General features: G+C 36.8%; 1 protein-coding gene across 1 annotated transcript in view; it reads right to left on the bottom strand.

Moving 5' to 3' along the window:
• FTSHI1 (FtsH extracellular protease family) overlaps positions 1-14663 on the bottom strand; it is a 324012-nt gene that overhangs the window by 110127 nt on the left and 199222 nt on the right. Inside the window, exons 13-16 of the mRNA XM_089374484.1 lie at positions 3180-3454; positions 2837-2920; positions 1997-2109; positions 1623-1872 (exon numbers count right to left, since the gene is read on the bottom strand). Of these exons, the coding sequence (XP_089230610.1) occupies positions 1623-1872; positions 1997-2109; positions 2837-2920; positions 3180-3454 (722 nt within the window). The remainder of the gene's footprint in view (positions 1-1622; positions 1873-1996; positions 2110-2836; positions 2921-3179; positions 3455-14663) is intronic.

Below are 14663 nucleotides of genomic sequence, written 5' to 3'. Positions count from 1 at the left end.
TTTTCTTGACTTTTTAATTCCTTAATTATTCACTTTGAACCTTTTCTATCAAGTTGAAATTCTTAAAATACATATTATTTTATATTTTTCTCTTTATAAGGATGACTTGAAGATACTTTACCTTTCTATTTTTTTTAATTTTTTATTCTTATATAATATATATATATATATATATATATATCTTTTATACCCTTTTAATCCTCTTTTAATTTTAATATCCATGTATATATCCTTAATATAAATTCTTGATAAGTCACCTTGGAGCAGATAGAGTCTAGACCTATTATAATCTTGACCTTTTGTATCCCTTTTCCACATTTAATGGGCTCTTTGGATATGATGACAATGGTAAAATATCGCTAATGACAACAATAGCGAGTAAATAAACATGAATTCAATGGTGAATTGAAATTTGGCAGTTGTGGAGGGATATAGTGGACGGATGCAACAGATTGTATGGTCGATACAATGCTTTAACTAGCAGCATGAATATGCTTTTTTCCGTACAGGTTGGTCAAGGGAGTTGGTCAATGGTGGCGGCACAAGAAAGAGACATTGGTGTTGCATGAGTTGTGATGTGTGAGTGTTGGGTGCAGGGGCTGTGGACACGGTGGAGCAAGGTGGTGGCATACAAATTACAACACGTAATGGCAATGTACAGCTATATCAGCCCATGGTGTCAACGGAGGTAGCAGCGGCGAGTGCAGTTGCTTTATTTATTTATTTATTTTACCCTTTTTTAAAATTATATATATAATTCTTTTAATGGCCAAAAGCCTGATGGCAAAATGGAGAACCTCCAAAAACCTTGTCTGGCTAAAAGCGTCAATCGAACAACAATGAACTTGACACAGGGTTGATGGCCAAAGGTCGGGATCAGATTGGCTCTGTGCAGCAGTTGAGCAGCCAGAGTGTCGAATAGCTCTGATATCAATGTAACAAACAAGGTTGAATACTCAACAGGATATTCAGAGTATCTGGAATATGTAGATATCCATAGTAGGATATTAATATATATGTAAATGTTGAATGTACAAAAGATATCATATGATGTGATTACAAATGAGGGCCTGCTTATATGCCTAGGCAGGTACCCCTTCATGAACAGTCATGTCCTTAGAGACATGCCTCTTCAGTATACTAATAATTATTAACTATTAATTATTAATTATTTATATTCATAACAATAATATAGGCTAAAACCCTGATGATATAGTTACCGATAACATATGATTGATAAGATATGAGGTATTTGTCGACGTATCTACTATCAATCATATGGACATATCTGATGTCACTGTTTTCAGACCGAAGAAAGGTTATCTTGAATGCTGTATAGCATCTGCAGTATGTAATTTTCATCAATTTTTGAATAAAATTACAACTTTTTTGCACGCAAAAATAAAAAAGAAGGTTGCCTCACTGAAATATTTTCATTTTTCAGCATAAAAATAGAACAGAAGACAAATTATGGATAGCTAACCAATGCCACAATATACACTGCGATTTTCAAAATGCATTGAGAAATAAGACAAAATAAGGGATCAACAAATCTTATGCTATTTTTCATTCTATTAATTGAACACTCGCACATGAAATGAGATAAGGGTTGACCAACATACGTAAACAGCTTTGGCCAAAGCTGCATGATAATGATGTATCAATGTAAATATGTTCTGGTACATATCATTCACCAATTTCTCTGTCCTGAGAACAATATCATTTTCCAAATTGTAGTTGAGAGGACTTTCATAGAAACCATAATCATCATATAGTGAACCTTCAAAATTCAAAGGTGGACCAGTAAAGCCTGGAGTTCGTTTCCAGGGAGCTGCTTCTCCATGTATAACCATAGGATTCTCCAAGTTCCATCTATATAGGGAGCAATAGTTTAGATCACAAAAATGAACACTATCATGAACTGAAGTCTGAATCAAATAATAACAGAAAAAGTCGACATGAAGTCAATTTCATTTTAAACTTCACAAGTGCTTACATAGAAATGATTTTCCGTGCAAACCAAGATGCATCTGAAAGGTATCTCAATGATATTGTTGATGTATTGCGTCCATACATCACCTCTTCAGCTGCCCTGGCCCCTAGCATTACCTGCAACAAACACAGTAAACTCATAAAATAAATAATTCTATATGGCTGGATAGACTCGGAGGTAATACACCCAACATGAAAAAGTGCATTTAACAGCATGGCTTATATAACATGTAAAATAGGCGAGAGTTTGTCAATGACATGTCAGCAAGAGCAGGTATATGCAGTCACAGGCAGGCAGTCAAATCAAGGGGGTCACGCAGTGGATTAAGAGTCAAATCAAGTGCGTCATTATGTTGATTGAAAGTATCTCTTGCCCAATCACAGCCGTCATGTTGTTGATTGACAGCACCTCCCACCCAATTAAGGAGCTCTCTGAGTAATCAAGGGATCTCAACACAATCAAAGAGGCTTCTAGGTAATCAAGGGGTCTGAAGACAATCAATGCAGTAGGGATATACATGCACTATATATGTGTGTAATGCATAGATATTAGATAGAGAGTGTAAATATCATTTTTTTTTAAAAGGAAAATTGCAAGGTTTGACATCACCCTTTGCCCTAGATGTTTCATATGCAGACACATTCGTGTACCAATGGAGTCGACATCGTGCAGCAGGGGGTTAAATACCAGCAGGGAGTGGTCAAGGAAGGCCGTGGGCTAACCACTGAACTACTTCACCCTCCTTACTAATATTAACCAGACCATAGGCACCATAGTTCCGTTCAGATGTATTTGACTACTCTGCAAACACAAAAATTTAAAAGCACAGTTGAGACACCAAACCTGCAATCGATGTAGCAGTTGGGGTCGCCGCTCAAAAATATAAGCCTCCTCATCAAGTTGGTTAAAAATAGTTCGTGAAAGTGTCTGCATTCAGCTACTACTACTTAGCATCATCTAGAATTGCTGGCATGTCAACTAGAAGTCTTCAGTAGTGCTTGTGTTTGTAAAATAAATAAGCATTTCATGAAAATTATAAAACAGGAATTTAGATGTGACAGTAAAGATGAATTCAACTGCATACGCTATAGAAATCATGATTATAAAAGTACTTCATTGCATGTTACAACATTATAATTGGATACTTCGAAAAATCAAACTATTTGAGGAGCGTATGGAAACATACATCACCACAAGGAATTATAGATATTCGATTACAACTTTCAACACAGGCATTCTCCAAGCGCCGCAAAAGATGTGATGCCAATGCAATGCCGACTTCGGCTGTTGCCCTCCGCCAGAGAAATGGTGATACTTGTTCAATACCTTTACGCTCTGGCCCAATCGTAAGCCTGTCAACTGCCTTATTCATGTCAGATTGAACAATTGAATCATGGCCATGCCTAACAGCGACCAAAGCAGCCTCTTGAAGAAGCTGTGCAAGCTGTGCTCCTGACCATCCTGGTTTAAAGAAGAATTTCAGCACAATCAATAAATTAACCATACCTTCAACTTTCAAACTGTTCAATAGAAAGTAAAACAACCCAACCCCATTTTCTAAGAAGAAATACTTTTGAAATTTATATCCAAACCAAGGTTACATGTTCAAGAATAAAATAACTTTTTTTTATTAAGAACTTTACCAAGTTCAATATATAACTTCTAAAGCAATACAGTAACTTGTTGAATTTGTTTTGGCGAGTAGCGTTGGTCTTATAAGAAGAGGTTTATGAAACACAATAACTGACAGAGAGTGAGAGAGCAATAGCCCTACATTGCCTCTGTTAGTTTCCCTCACAATAAGATGTAAGAGATGTAGCTTCATCACAGAAAAACATTCATCCACCCAAACTACACAGATTCTAGAACATGGTAGATTTTTGGAATCAGCAATGTGATACACTACCACAGATCATTCTAAACTTTCATAGTTTTTTCCATTGCATGAACACAGCTATTGTCAAGGCTTGTATGTGAACAGAACAGAACTTCATTTAGTAATAATAGATCATACCTGGCTCTTCAAGCACAGCAAATTCCACTAAGCTCTAGACTAGCCTTTTGCATCAACTGCTTACCTCTACTTTTTTAATTGCTACTTGATACACATAGTAGATAAAATAATAGCTTGACTTGCATGTTTCTCTCCATAATAGCTGCTGTGGGCTGGGAGTTTCCCCATTTACTCCAAACCATCAAACAACTTTTTATTGACAGCTCATAAATTGGTAGTAACTTAAAATGCATAAGTAATGCATAAATTACCTGTTTCTGCTACATCACCAATTAAAACATCGGACTTCATATGGAGAAAATAGAATTTTATATCACATTCAAAATTTGGCAGACTTAACAGTTTTTAGGATTTCAAGATCGATGGATTGTGGCATTTCATTGGATTCTCTGACATATGAGGATATTTGATTGGAATTTAATCAAGAGCACCAAGCCCTATATGTACCCCAGTGTTGGTGGTGTTAAATGTTGAACTCCTTGGCCATTGTCTTAGCAAAAGTGTCCCCTTCACTCAAACCAAAATCATTGGTCAGGCATGTTAAGATTTTTCTACCATATTTAAGGCTTGGATTAGGCAGTTCCATTAAAATTACGTAGTCTCGACTGATGTCCCCAAACTTCAAAGGATCAAGATAGAGGCAAAAGCTAGACAAGAGGAAAAGAATTAAGGATGATACTAATGATGAGGATCCCGATATAAGCAATGGTGGAACATTGCTTGTCAAGGAGTGATGGAATATGCATGGCAGTGCTACCTCACAGCTGCAACATTTGGCAACACGAGTGCTTTCACAATTGGTTGACATTCCGTCTATAGAGAGGTGTTTAGCAACTAGCTCAGTGTATTGTTTTGGACCTTTTGATCTTCATATTTTTATGTGTAGATGGCTTATTTTGTACACATAACTATTTCATCATGTTATTGTTGACAGTTGCTAGATAACCTATTTCATTCCATAAGTTAATAGTCTAATTTCTATTATATGGCTTAAAAATTTTGTATGTTTTGTAGTTGATAGAATCTAGATTCTAGCTGGTTGATGCTTGAATAATTAGTGTACGATGGATGCCATTTCTATCTTCATTGATATACAAAAATGCATGTCTTTGTATTTATCAAAAACGCTCCCAGGACGCTTTTCTCCCAAGGAATTTTGGAAAAATGACGCTCGCACTCTCATAAGCACTCCCATTCCATGCCACCTTGATTCCAGATAAATAGAACATAGTGTAAAAAATAAGTGCCAGAGATGTGAACATGTTGAGAAATTAAGGAAGTGTCAACATCATCAAAATCACGTGGAAAATGTCAAATAGTTTAAATCTGATGAATCCAAATACACAGTCAAATGTCTTTGAACACCTAGTGAACGAATGACACTTGGCAGCCTGTCAATTACTAAAAAGGCAGAGATTGTTTGTGTGAATGTGTGTAGAAATTAACAATTCTGTTTATATTATTCAATGTGGAAAAAGTTGAAGTCGGGATTAATTCGGCAAGAGTCCAAAAGTTGAAAAACTCATCAAAGTCGGGAGTTTTTTGAAAAAGTCAGCGAAAAGTCGGCAAAATTAAAAAAAAAAACAAAATAAACAAAACAAAAAATTATTCATTTTTTTTTATTTTTTTTAACATCTTGAGTATCCACAACATCAAATAAATGCATTTCCACATAAACATGTAAAGAAAGCTAATATATAATATGTATATGAAGTCTAGTGCTACATCACATATCAAAATAGTGAATCAACTCATGAATTTTGAGTCCTGTCTAAGTCTCAACTCTCAAGAGTCAAAATATCAACAAAAAATATATTAAATGTATATCATGAGTCATCTAAATGTCATCAAGTAATCAGTCACTCAGATCCTCTTCCCCTTTTAATTTTTGTTTCCGCTAATTGTATTAAGAAATAAGTCATGCATTTATTCAGTAGATTGTAATCTGCTTGGGTAATAAGGTGTCGGGTGGTAGGTCCAATGAAAATTAACAGTGAGTATCACAGTAGATGTGAAAATTAACGCTTGGTGACTCCAAGCTGCTTATTTTCTGAGAAAACAGTAGATGTCAGATTACTAACCTAGCCTTGGCATCAATTATTCAAAAACTCTTGGAGGTAAAATCCACTTCTGATACATAACCTTTCCCCACATTTACAGGAAATTCACCACTAAAGAAGATTCCCTTTCAAAATATGCTCTCATTGCAGGAAGGATCTTTGCTGTCACAAGATTTCACAGGTACTTTGTTCCTGTCTGAAAAATGGGTTCTTTTTTGAGGCACTAGTTTTGTTTTTTTGGACAGGTTGTTGCTGTTTGATCTTCATGACCTCCTCTTTGTTGTTTCTTCTGGAAGCATTCAACAATTGTAACAATGTTTTTGATAGTGTGGGGTTCTTTCTACGGAAGACTGTTGTATGCCTGTCCTTTTGGTACTTTTGTAATCTTTTGAAGGGGCAGTGGATGTTAGAGTCTGGATCATTGAAAGCCTGGAGGCTTAGCCAATGTATACTTTGCTTTCTAACTAGAAATATGAAGTATAAAGATTTGTTTTTCCTTGGAAAACAAAAACATATCTTAACCTCAAAACTAACAGATTACAAATGAGACTGCTATGCTCGCAAGAAGTATGACAAACAATACAATGCAATAACTTGAAAATGCATGGATGGAAGCTTCAATTTACAGTTTTTTCACCTTTGGGGCCTCTTTATCCGCGGCCTTGGAAGGAAGGCAGACTTTTTGGGTCGACTCCCGATTAAATCGGGAGTAAAAGGAAAAAATCGTGATTTTTTCCTTTCTGAAAAAGTCGCCAAAAAGTCGGGGGATTAAATCGTTTAGTTCAAAAAATCGCGATTTTTTGCCGACTTTTTCCACACTGATATTATTAGCTCTTACAAATTTCATATGCATATTAGTGAAGATAATAGGCCAAGGAAAGTATTATTAACCAGTACAAGTTTCCCTTGTAGAAATTTTGACTATAAATCCCTGCCCAGTTTCAAGTTTGGTTTTCACATCAAGTTTAATGCCCATCCCAGTATTATTAGAAACTAATATAAACCTTAAGTTAAATCTCAAAACAGGGAACATTTGAGATTTATTGTACTTTTCACTTTCACTGAGAAATCACACATGCATGCATGAAATCTGAACACAAGAATTCTTTTGGTCAAACTGACCCTGGGAAAGCCATGAAGCGAAAACCAGTGAAGAAGGGAGATTTATTTTTCCTTAAGAGAATTTGGTACAGCAGTACAATCAGCAATTAATACAACACAGACTTATCTCAAATCTGCCCCACGCTGCCTTGAAAACAGTGTTGTAGCTGTCCTTGATTTCTGTGCTACCACTGCCTCGAAATTGTGCCTTAATAGCCTCGATTTGCATGCCACTCAGCTTAGAAATCAATGCTCTGTAACAGCATTAAATGCTGTACAGTATCCTTGATTTTTGTGACCAAGACAGCACAAAAATCTCACTCGGCCCGTCTTGACTTTCATGCCCTGACAGCAGCTCTAACTGACTTTGATTTCAGCATTGTTGTTCCTTGAAAATCGTTCTGCTCAGAAAACAATAATCTGTCCCCTCTCAGATGTATGATCTGCCTGGGAAATTGTGCCCTCTCAACTGTACAATCTGCCTGGGAAATCCCACCCTCGCAGTTGTACAATCTGCCTGGGAAATCATACCCTCTCAGCTATACAATGTGCCTGGGTAATCATGCTCTCCACAGCTGTACAATTTTACCTCCCAGTCCCGCGATTTTTCCTCAGCCTCCTCCTCCATAAGTCAACCTAGTCTCCTCTCCTTTCCTTCTTCTTCAATCTTACACATTAAGATGAATGCATGCAAAGTGCATTTTCCCCCTTTTTATTCCCTTAATGAAGAAAAAGACCTATCCCTATGATGAAGGGCTGAGATTAGATGCTAGCCTTTCTTGATCAAGGGCTGAAATTAGATCTTAGCCTCTCTTGATCAAGCGTGAAGATCTAATCTCACCCCTTCAACTCCCCAATTTCATTAATTGACCCTCCTAGTCACTTTAATAACTTGAAAGCGTACCATGTACTTTATAACACAAAAAATATCTTTTCTCATAAAGTCACTTTAATAATAAAAAATACAATGTACTTTTGTAATCTCATAAAGTAACTAATAAATCACATGACTTTAATAAACTCATAAAGTCATTTTTTCTCAAGGGGTTTGTTGAAGAATGTAGCTAGTGTCAGTCCTCATAATTGTACTTGAGTCATGATGTAATATATTTCTCAAAAGAAATTTATTATTATTAAAATGACTTATTAAAGCATGGGTTTCATGCTTGGGTCAATGGTCAATAGGTCATAGCACCCTTTGAGTGCTCTAGGAATTTTGTTGAGTCAAAGTCAAAATCATTTGTGTAAGAGACCCTTCTTGGGCTCCTTAAAGTCAAGAAAGAAAAATTATTTTTGTGTCTATCCTCCACCAAGTCAGCTTCCTCTCAAGTCGGCCTCAATCTCATCATGTCGGCCTCTTCAACAGTTTACAAGTCGGCCTCTTCATCAGTCTACAAGTCGGCCTATTATTGGACGTTCAAACCACTATATATAGCAAAAGGTACTCGACCTGTTTTGGCATCAATCCATCTGCAATTCGGATATCAAGAAGGAAGTGCAAGAGGGTAAAATAGAAGCTTTTTGTCTTCTCAATAAAGAAACCAATACAGCAAAGGAAGAGAAGGATCCTTGGAAGATGTAAATTCTGTCCTTAATGCAATTACAGGACCGAGGGTTCAGAATTACTTCAGAAATACAAGTGCAGGATCAAATTGTTGAAGAATCAGGATCACGTTGTCTTAAAGAAAAGAAGTTGATGTGGTGGAAGGACTTTTTTCTTGGTCTAGGTGTCAAGAGTCTTGATCGTTTCACTGTGATTTGAATCTACTGAAGGAAGAGTTCTTGACTAGGTTTTCCCCTACCTAGGGGTTTTGCCCTGGCTGAGTGCCTACATCCAACATCCCTTGTGATTTTTATTGTTTTGCATTTATCTTGATGAAAGAAAAAATATAAATAAGAACTAACAAGCATATCAGAATATTCACAAATAAATATCAAGATCTAAGAAAAATATAATGTCCTCGATTTCTCAACATGGGATCAGAGCAAGGTTCGTTTGTACTAGGGCAGGAAGAGGTCATTGTAGGCCTCAAGGAAGTGACATATCACAGACCAAACTCCTGGAGGAAGAACAACAAAATTTTGGGCACTGTATCAAGCCCTAGTCTCTGTAAAAAGGACAAAAATTCGGATCACAGGTCTGATCAAGACAAGTAAAGGAATTTAGAAGCATCACTCTTGAGGACCGAAAAGCTAGCTTACTAGTTTAGTTAAGACCAAACTATCTGTGAGAAAGATTTATCTCTTGTGCACGACAATCAAGGTCTGAAATCAACACAAGGAACTGAACTCTGTGTCTCCTCAAAAATCGGAATTCAAGAGTCCTGAACATCATTAATGAGTAACCAAATCTGGAAGTATTTCTTTTGTAGTGCTAACCACCAGCATAAGATTTACTGGTAAAAGACCAGGACCAAGAAACATTAGAAGGCCTGATCTGAAGCTCCAGTCACCTAGAAAAAGGAACTGAGACTTCTGCTAATAGATGTATACGTAAAAAGGCCAAGCCACAACAGAAAGTCAACTTGTAGGATCTCAAAACCTATATCTATGTTTGAAGGAAGTCCTATCCAGAAGGACCATTCATCTCTCTTGGTAAAGCATATCCCCATCTCTTGGAAGGCAATGAGATCTATTTTGGAAGTCTAGACTACAGTGATAGGTGAAGTATCAAAATTAGTCCCAAAGAAGAAAGCAGTCAACAATAGTAAAAGAAGAAATTATTCAAATGTCTTGTTCCAGCATGTAGAAAAAGCTGTGAAGATTTCACCAAAGGTCAAGTAGGTATTGTTTTTGTTATTTATGTTTTAGTCCTCTAACTTTATGTTTTTCAGATTGCAAGAAAAAGCCACAAAACTCATTTAGAATGTCAATCCTTCTATTGTGAAAGACAAGGTATGTATAATGTTCATTTGGATTTAGTTACTTAAAGATATGACATCATTTGTTTGCTTCCTCTCATCTAGAGTTTATAAGATATATAGAATTCCTTGGCAAAGATGAGATTGAATAATGTTGAAATTGTTCTTTAGAACTAGCTAGGGTTTCTATTCTAAATCCCTAGGAATTTATTTTCTAAGAAGTAATGAAAAAAATCTAGATAAATACTACGCTATTGTACTTGTATATTTTGGTATTATTTGTCAACAATATTGCAGGTATGATGATCAAATTGGATCTTTGAACAAAAGATGACTCATAATGAACCATGAAAAAGGTTGTCATAATTCAAAGGGAGCTTGCGACAAGGACTATGGCTTGATACAAAAAGGAGATTTGTTGCAGAAAGAACTCTTCAATGAAGAAACCCTACAAGGTTTGTCAACAAAGCAAGGTATGTAAAAAGTCTTCTTCATTGAAAGTATGATCATTTTAAAAAAAATTGATTGGTATTACCAACTCTCTAATGTCTAGGTTTTCGAATCATAAGGATTCTTGTTAGGGTGATTAATCTCTTGATTGAATCTACCCTCATCATATTATCTACTTTGTTTATGAAACCCTAACCTTTAGGGTTCACTGTAAAACCCTAACCTAAGGGTATGTCGATGAAACCCTAGTCTACTTAGGGTTTGTACAATGAAATTCTATCCTTGCTTAGGATATGATAATATTGAAACCCTACTCCTCTTAGGGTTGTTGATAAAGTCTAGAAATCCTATTCTTTTGATGTTTAGGGTCTTGGTATTGTTATGATAGAAACCCTAGTTCTTTAGGGTTTGCTATTAATGTCTTAGTTATGTATTGAAACCTTAGATAATTAGGGTTTGGTGAATTATGGTTTATGTACAAAACCCCTATAACATTTATAGCAAGATCCTAGGAATGAAACCCTAGTTGTATATTCGTCTATCTGACCAAAACCTTAGTCGGTCAAAATTGTTATATATCTATCTTAAATGTATTGATGTTTGTGTCTTGGGTTTGCCTAGTAGATATTGTTGTGAGATGCTAGTGCATGGTTATGAAATCCTAGATACATGTATGTTAACTTAATTGTTGATGCTCATGCTTTAGTTTGTGAAATCTAAGGTTTATGACAAAAACCCTAGTAGATATTAATACTCTAGGATATGATGACATTGTTTTCGATTATTGATATGATTTAGCTTTGATGATAAAAATCTAGGGTTTGCAACAAACCCTAGTAGAGTCTGACATGTAATTCTAAAAGCATATTGTTGAAACCTTAGATGTATAGTACTATGATTGGATTGTTATTTGATTGAATCTAAGGCTTTGTGTCTCGAAGATGGAGTCTAGGGTTTATAACAAAACCCTAGCAAGAACTTGAATCTAAAAGATGTGACCTTTGTTGATTATGAACCTAACTAGGTTTAGGTATTTGATGTCTACAAGTTTGAATGTTTTGATGTTTTTGTTGTAATGTTATGATATAGTTAACTTCATACTTCTATATATTTGGTTGTACTTGCTATGAAAGTTTTGCAGGTACATGATCTTCAAGATGTTGAAGATGTTCGTGATTGAATATGTTTATAATAATGAGCATGATGAAAGGAAGCTATAAGAATGATGATGATCAAGATGACCTTGATGCCATAAGAAAGATGAAGCCTTGAAAGAATGAAGTTTCTTCGATGTTATGAAGTTGTTGATCTCCCCAAGTTGAGAGGGAGCCTGGATAGAAGAAAGAGTACATCTCCCCAGTTGAGAGGGAGGGCATATTATGACAATGAATACCTTGAACCGAAGAATGAGAAGACTTGAAAATATCCGAGAATGCATTTGGTGTTGCTAAAGAAATAAAAGAAAGAGAAAGCTTCCAACAAATTGCATATGGATAACTTGATGATGAAACCAGCAATAGAATGATTAAAGACCCCTAAGGTTTGTGTTTACTATATTGAAATTTTATTATTGATTGGGGTTTATGTTTGTACAAGTAAATCTCTCCACAAGAAGGTTGAACACTTTGGAAGCATGCTTGGAAAAATGGATATATCTGGTTTCGTTTATTAGGGAAAGATGAAGCATCTAATGGGAGATGCTTGGGAGGAGATCTGGTCGGCTATGTGTTGATGTCTAGATCCCAAAGAGGGAGGCTGGTGTTGGATACGCACCTAGATCCCTGGGTTGATGGTTAGCAAGTAAGCCTGATGATACCTAGACTGGCTGAAAGCTTGAGTCCGTCTTAGTCCCACCCGAATAGATTACCCTAGTCAGGGATCTAGTCTGCAGCACTAAGTGTGCTAGAACTCTTCATAGTTCATTTTGGAGATCTTCCATGTGTTGGAAAATCAGAAAGGAAGTAAAGATTTTCTTATACTTGATAATTACTTGTGATGTTTTTTATTATTACGATTATTTATATCTTCTTTCATTAGTTCATCAAGAAATTACCAAAAACAGCAGCACATAGGACAATAGACACCAGATGTAGGCACATGCAGGGCAAAACCCCCCCACAAGGAAAACCCAGTCAAGATAATTCTTCCTTTCAATAGTATTCTTTGACACTTTTCACCCTAGACCAAGACTAGACCATCCCTCCACACCATGTCAGCCTCCCAGAATTTTGACCTCTTCACAGCAACTTCGACTATGCAACAACTTACGGCAACTAGTAGATTTCGGCAACAGTGAAACTTGGAAGACTTCGATCTCACAATCTAGCGCACGAAACAGAGAGAGAGACACCAAAATTTCGATTTTCCTTGCCTCCTTAGACTTCCCCAAACTCACACTCACTTCGGCTTCCCGACCACAGACTTCGCACCTTTTCCCAGCTACAAGAGAACTTCGCACTTTTGCCCAACAACAACAGAGTTTGAACTTGATGAGAGAATGATGCTTCAAATGAATTCGATGTGCTTCCTTTTATAGGCTTCTTGTGGGGTCGAATAGAGTCCTTAGGCCAACTTGATCTTTTTCTAGGCCGACATGGTGTGGATGTTACATAATTCATATTTGACTCAATACTTAACCTTTTTACATGATTCAAAAGCCCGAGAAGGGTCTCTTTAAATGTACAATAACTCTATAAACTCAGAATAAATCCCGGAAGTCCTCAATGGGGACATTGACCTAAAACATGGTGACCCAAGCATGAAACTCGTGCTTTAATAAGTCACAATAATAATCATATAATTGTTTTCTTTATTATTTTGACAAGTACATTACATAATGACTCAAGTACATCATTGAAGACCGAACATAGTTACATTTTCCAACACTCCCTCTTAACTAGGGAGGTATTCATAATGTACAAATACAATGGAAGATCTCAAACTACATGAACCATGAAGAACTTTAAGCACCGCAATGCCATGGACTAGATTCTTAACCAGAGCAATCTATCCAAATAATCATTCAACAGTTTAGGCATTGTAATGCCATGGACTAGATTCCTGACCAAGGCAATCTATCCAGGTGGACTAAGACGGACTCAAGCTTTCAGCCCCTCTAGCTACCATTAGTCTTACTTGCTAACCATAAACCCAAAAATCCAGGTGTGTATCCAAAACAGAGCTCTATGATCAACACCACATTTCCAACTTCTAGACATCAACACAATGTGTTGACCAAATGTCCTCTGAGGCAATGCTTCACTCACAAAGCCTCAACACCCCTTGATCTAGCAAATCAAGAATGACCAATCTCTCCCAATCAAACTAATTGGTAACTGTTAATTTTGGGTATGTTCTATGCTTAGAGCAATTTATTTCAATTTTCACAGTTAGCTCAATGTCTTTTCCAGATTAGCAATCGCATCAGCATTAAAGTAAACTGCAGATAGAACATAAACATAAATCGCAGGAGACAAGCCAAGACAAGAGGACACATGACGTGGCGCTAGCCAGGGACAAACCCCAATATAGGGAAACCCATGATCAATTCTTCTTATATGTTCTTTAATAGTTCAGCAGAGAGAGAGAGAGAGATAGTACATTTACAACAGAAGTCAACACCTTGACTTATCTAGATAAGAGCACAGATCATCTCTAAGAAGATGATACATGAGATCAGTTGAAGACATGCTGCTTCAACTGATTCTCCAAGGTGACTCCTTCCCCTATCATTGTGTTGCATCTCGTCATCATGTTACACCTCACCATGTTGCACCCATCATCATAATGCTGGACCTCATGACCATGTTGTACACATCATACTGTTGCACCTTATGCTGCACTGTTGTCCCATGTGTCATTGTTGAACCATGTTGTCATACAGCATGTCTCATGTGCTTGCAGCACCACACTTGCCACTACTATCCGTGATGTCCATGCTTGCCACACTGCACCATGCTTGCCATGTTCACCATGCTTGCCATGTTGCACCATGCTTACCATGCTGTCCATGCTTGCCACGCTGCACCATGCTTGCCATATTCACCATGCTTGCATGTTGCACCATGCTTGCCATGTTGTCCATGCTTGTTGTTGTCCCATGTGCCTTTGCTGCCATGCTAGAGCTTCTGTCCCACTTTGCTGCTATGCCATAGTTGTTGTCCCACTTTGCCTTAGCATTCCTT

Source organism: Pinus tabuliformis, chromosome 8 (genome assembly GCF_031772625.1).
Source record: "Pinus tabuliformis cultivar Carrire ecotype Pingquan chromosome 8, CPIR1, whole genome shotgun sequence".
In the NCBI taxonomy this organism is placed as follows: Eukaryota; Viridiplantae; Streptophyta; class Pinopsida; order Pinales; family Pinaceae; genus Pinus; species Pinus tabuliformis.
The sequence above is the reverse complement of the archived record's forward strand: the minus strand, read 5'-3'. Positions and strand labels throughout refer to the sequence as shown.